Here is a 3,349-nt window from a genome sequence, read left to right on the forward strand (position 1 = left end):
GCTGATGAAGCTATCTGATTGTTCGCAGGGTGATACAAGAGATGGGAAGATTCTGAGGTGAATCGGAGAGATGGATGATAGAGAAGGCTCGTTCGTAGCTGTCAGGAGGATTTCTCAGGGTCTCGAACGAGGAACCGTTTACAATCCATCTTCTGGTAATTTCATCTCTCTAAGTGTTTCATAGAGATTTCTACATCTCTCAGTCCCTTTATCTATCTTCACTGGTGGTTGCATTTGTTCTTTCTGCGGTGAAATTTTTGTGTTTCATGCTAATGAGTTTTCTGAGCCCATTGCTTGGTTTCTGGATTCTATGTCTTTGATTAGTCAGCTTGTTTCTAGGGTTTAGGTAGTGAAAGATGAAAGTTAAGGAGTATGTGTGTTAAAACCTTAGTATATATTTATGGTGGTATTGTAGTCTTCTTATGCTTAGTAAATTAGTTGTATGTGTTAGAGATTTAGAGTAGCGGGTTTATACTTACTTCAGACATTCAATCAATTTCTGAAAATCATTTGAAGCTCCATTTTGATGCCAGTTTAATTTGTTTACTTACAGCTGAGGCTGTGCCATCAGCAGCTTGGTTAGGCAGGGGTCTATCCTGTGTCTGTGCTCAGAGAAGAGATAGTGACGCAAATTCCACGTTTGATCTAACACCTGCTCAGGTACTCATTTTTTCCACTGTTCCAGTTCACTACAATAACATAACAGTGTTTGTCATTTGGTGGCTACAAGTATCCAATAACTTCCACCCTATTTTGGAACTTGCAGGAGGAATGCTTGCAAAGTTTGCAGAGCCGCATTGACGTAGCCTATGATAGTACTATACCCCTGCATCAGGTACACTTTCCGTAGTTTCCTTTAGGGTTTTAAAGCTCTTACGATTTCTCATTAAAAAGTTGGGCTTAAATCATCAATTGGAGATGGTAGCATGCTGCATCTTTTCATCCCTTGACCTTTTTACTGTAAGAGAGCATCATAAATCGAAATGAAATCAGCTTTGATGATTACTTTTTTTGCTTCGTTATACGCTCTTAGGAAGCTCTGAGAGAGCTGTGGAAACTTGCCTTTCCTGAAGAAGAACTTCATGGATTAATATCTGAGCAATGGAAAGAGATGGGTTGGCAGGGCAAAGATCCATCAACAGATTTTAGGTATAATACTGACTTTCCTCGTCATTTGTGTTATAATTATTCTTGCAGCTGTACACTTTAACTTACAGTGCATCTGGCAGGGGTGGTGGTTTCATATCTCTTGAAAACTTGCTGTACTTCGCTAGGAACTTTCAGGTATACCTATATACTAGATACAAGCATCTCAGAAAAAGAATGAGCTAAATTTCCTTCAAAAATTACATTTAACATGCATCAGATATTTCTCGATTACACATTGACACTGCTTCACTTGCACTTTCGTTACTTAGTTTTAAACGCCACATGTCTATATGCTGCAGAAATCCTTTCAGGACCTTCTGAGGAAGCAGGTTGGGGATCGATCTGTGTGGGAATACCCCTTTGCTGTTGCTGGTATCAACTTAACATTCATGCTCATACAAATGCTCGACCTTGAAGCAGGTATACACAGTCACCGGAATTTACTTATCGTGATTCATGATTGTTATTATTGTTGCTATTGACTTCTCAAGCCATAAAATTGGGAAATCCATTACTATAGAATCCTCTTGCATGCATTAGGAAGCAGTCTCAAAATTGCTGATTGCCTGTCATTCTGATAATAAGTAGTAGTGTATTGAGATAATTAAATGGGTTCACTAATTATATCCTTTTAAACTCTTACAGTAAAGCCACGAACAATTGTTGGGGCAACTTTTCTGAAGTTTCTTTCTGGTAATCTCTCACACAATGCCAAATTGAAAAGCCTTTTTGCACGCATTGTGCTTTAATTGGATTTTGACACTGATTTAGATAAGTGTGTGTTTTTTTTGGTGGCAGAGAACGAATATGCCTTTGACCTTCTTTATTGCATTGCATTCAAGCTAATGGATCAGCAATGGCTTTCAATGCGCGCCTCATACATGGAGTTCAATGTAAGAACCTGTTGCAAAGAGAAGATATTTTGTTTGGTCATAACAATATATTACTTAATTTGGTAATATGAGATGATGTTATTGTGGGTGAAACAGACGGTGATGAAATCAACAAGGAGACAGCTGGAGAGAGAGCTGATGCTGGAAGACATTATGCATCTTGAGGATTTACCCTCCTACGCTCTTCTCACTCAACAGCCCTTATGATGATAATAAATAATAAGAAGAAGAGTTTCTAACCACTTTAATAACACGAGGTTGCTCTGTTCACTCTTTACTTTTCATCGTCAATGCTTTCGCTTCTTTGACCTTTTCTTGTGTTTGGTGGTGCTAAGAAACAACTCCAACACCGAGTAGTTACTTGTTATATTAAAAAACAAGAAAAAGAGAGAGAGAGAGAGAGGTTGCCATAAATCATAAATGTCAGTTTGTTTGGGAGTTTTTGGTTGCAAGGAGTGTGTTAGCTAAAATGGGTTTGTTTTCTAGCAACTGTTTAGGTTTCTTAGTGTTGATTGATGTACGTAAGACGATTGGGTAATGGTGTCAGTGTGTGGGAATGGATAATAAATCAGTTGGTTTTTCTCTAAATTCAAAAGCAAGGACTCTTACATGGGGTTAAGATTCATTTGTTTGTGTATTTAAGAAAATGCTAAGATTGAAAGCTTTTATTGTTTCTAGCTGTGAATATTGTGCGCGGATAACAGAGATGGCCTTCACAAGTAGTCACGATTTATTCACCAACGAACATAAATATCAGATTTACAAGTCTGACTAATCTGTTATTAAGTTCATTTTAATTACACAATCATCACGTGGAATACACGAATGCTCTGTGATTCCTAAACCTTGGTGACCATAACAACCGTGAAATGGAGAATTTCAAATTGGCCATGTGTTCCATCAGATGGCGGCGACTCCTCTTTTGAGGTGGGAGGAGGAGCGACAGGAAGTGAGGGCGGCGGTGAGGTTGGAGTGGGAGGAGGGAAGGGGTGGTGATGACTGGGATCATCCCTCCTCCCACTCCAACTTCATCAGTGGGATGGCTAGCTTCATGCCACTGATGCAGTGGCCAGGTGTACGACAGATGAAGTACTTTGTTCCTACCGTGTTGAGTTCGATTTTGGTGTCTCCGTTGGAGAAATTTTTAGATGCGTAGGAGCCGTCGCAGCCATCATATCCGGCTTTGTTGACCACATAACCACTGAGTGTGTAGGACCGTACTTGAACTCTGTTTCAAACCGTTAGTAAAGCATTTTCCACTTGGCTGAAAAGAAGTTAGAATTTTCTTGTGCAATAAGTTATCTCAA

At 39.4% G+C, this 3,349-nt stretch overlaps 1 protein-coding gene across 2 annotated transcripts in view; it reads left to right on the plus strand.

The window, feature by feature from the left end:
• The window catches only part of LOC104793429 (ELMO domain-containing protein C), a 3,372-nt gene extending 705 nt beyond the window's left edge, over positions 1-2,667 (plus strand). Inside the window, exons 2-10 of one of the 2 annotated variants that reach the window (XM_010519779.2) lie at positions 29-155; positions 554-660; positions 767-835; positions 1,034-1,149; positions 1,230-1,284; positions 1,449-1,569; positions 1,795-1,842; positions 1,948-2,042; positions 2,139-2,667. In XM_010519779.2, the coding sequence (XP_010518081.1) occupies positions 71-155; positions 554-660; positions 767-835; positions 1,034-1,149; positions 1,230-1,284; positions 1,449-1,569; positions 1,795-1,842; positions 1,948-2,042; positions 2,139-2,249 (807 nt within the window). In that variant the 5' untranslated portion in view covers positions 29-70 and the 3' untranslated portion in view covers positions 2,250-2,667. The remainder of the gene's footprint in view (positions 1-28; positions 156-553; positions 661-766; positions 836-1,033; positions 1,150-1,229; positions 1,285-1,448; positions 1,570-1,794; positions 1,843-1,947; positions 2,043-2,138) is intronic. The other variant, XM_010519780.2, reaches the window with a different exon arrangement.

Source organism: Camelina sativa, chromosome 6 (assembly GCF_000633955.1).
Source record: "Camelina sativa cultivar DH55 chromosome 6, Cs, whole genome shotgun sequence".
Lineage (NCBI taxonomy): Eukaryota > Viridiplantae > Streptophyta > Magnoliopsida > Brassicales > Brassicaceae > Camelina > Camelina sativa.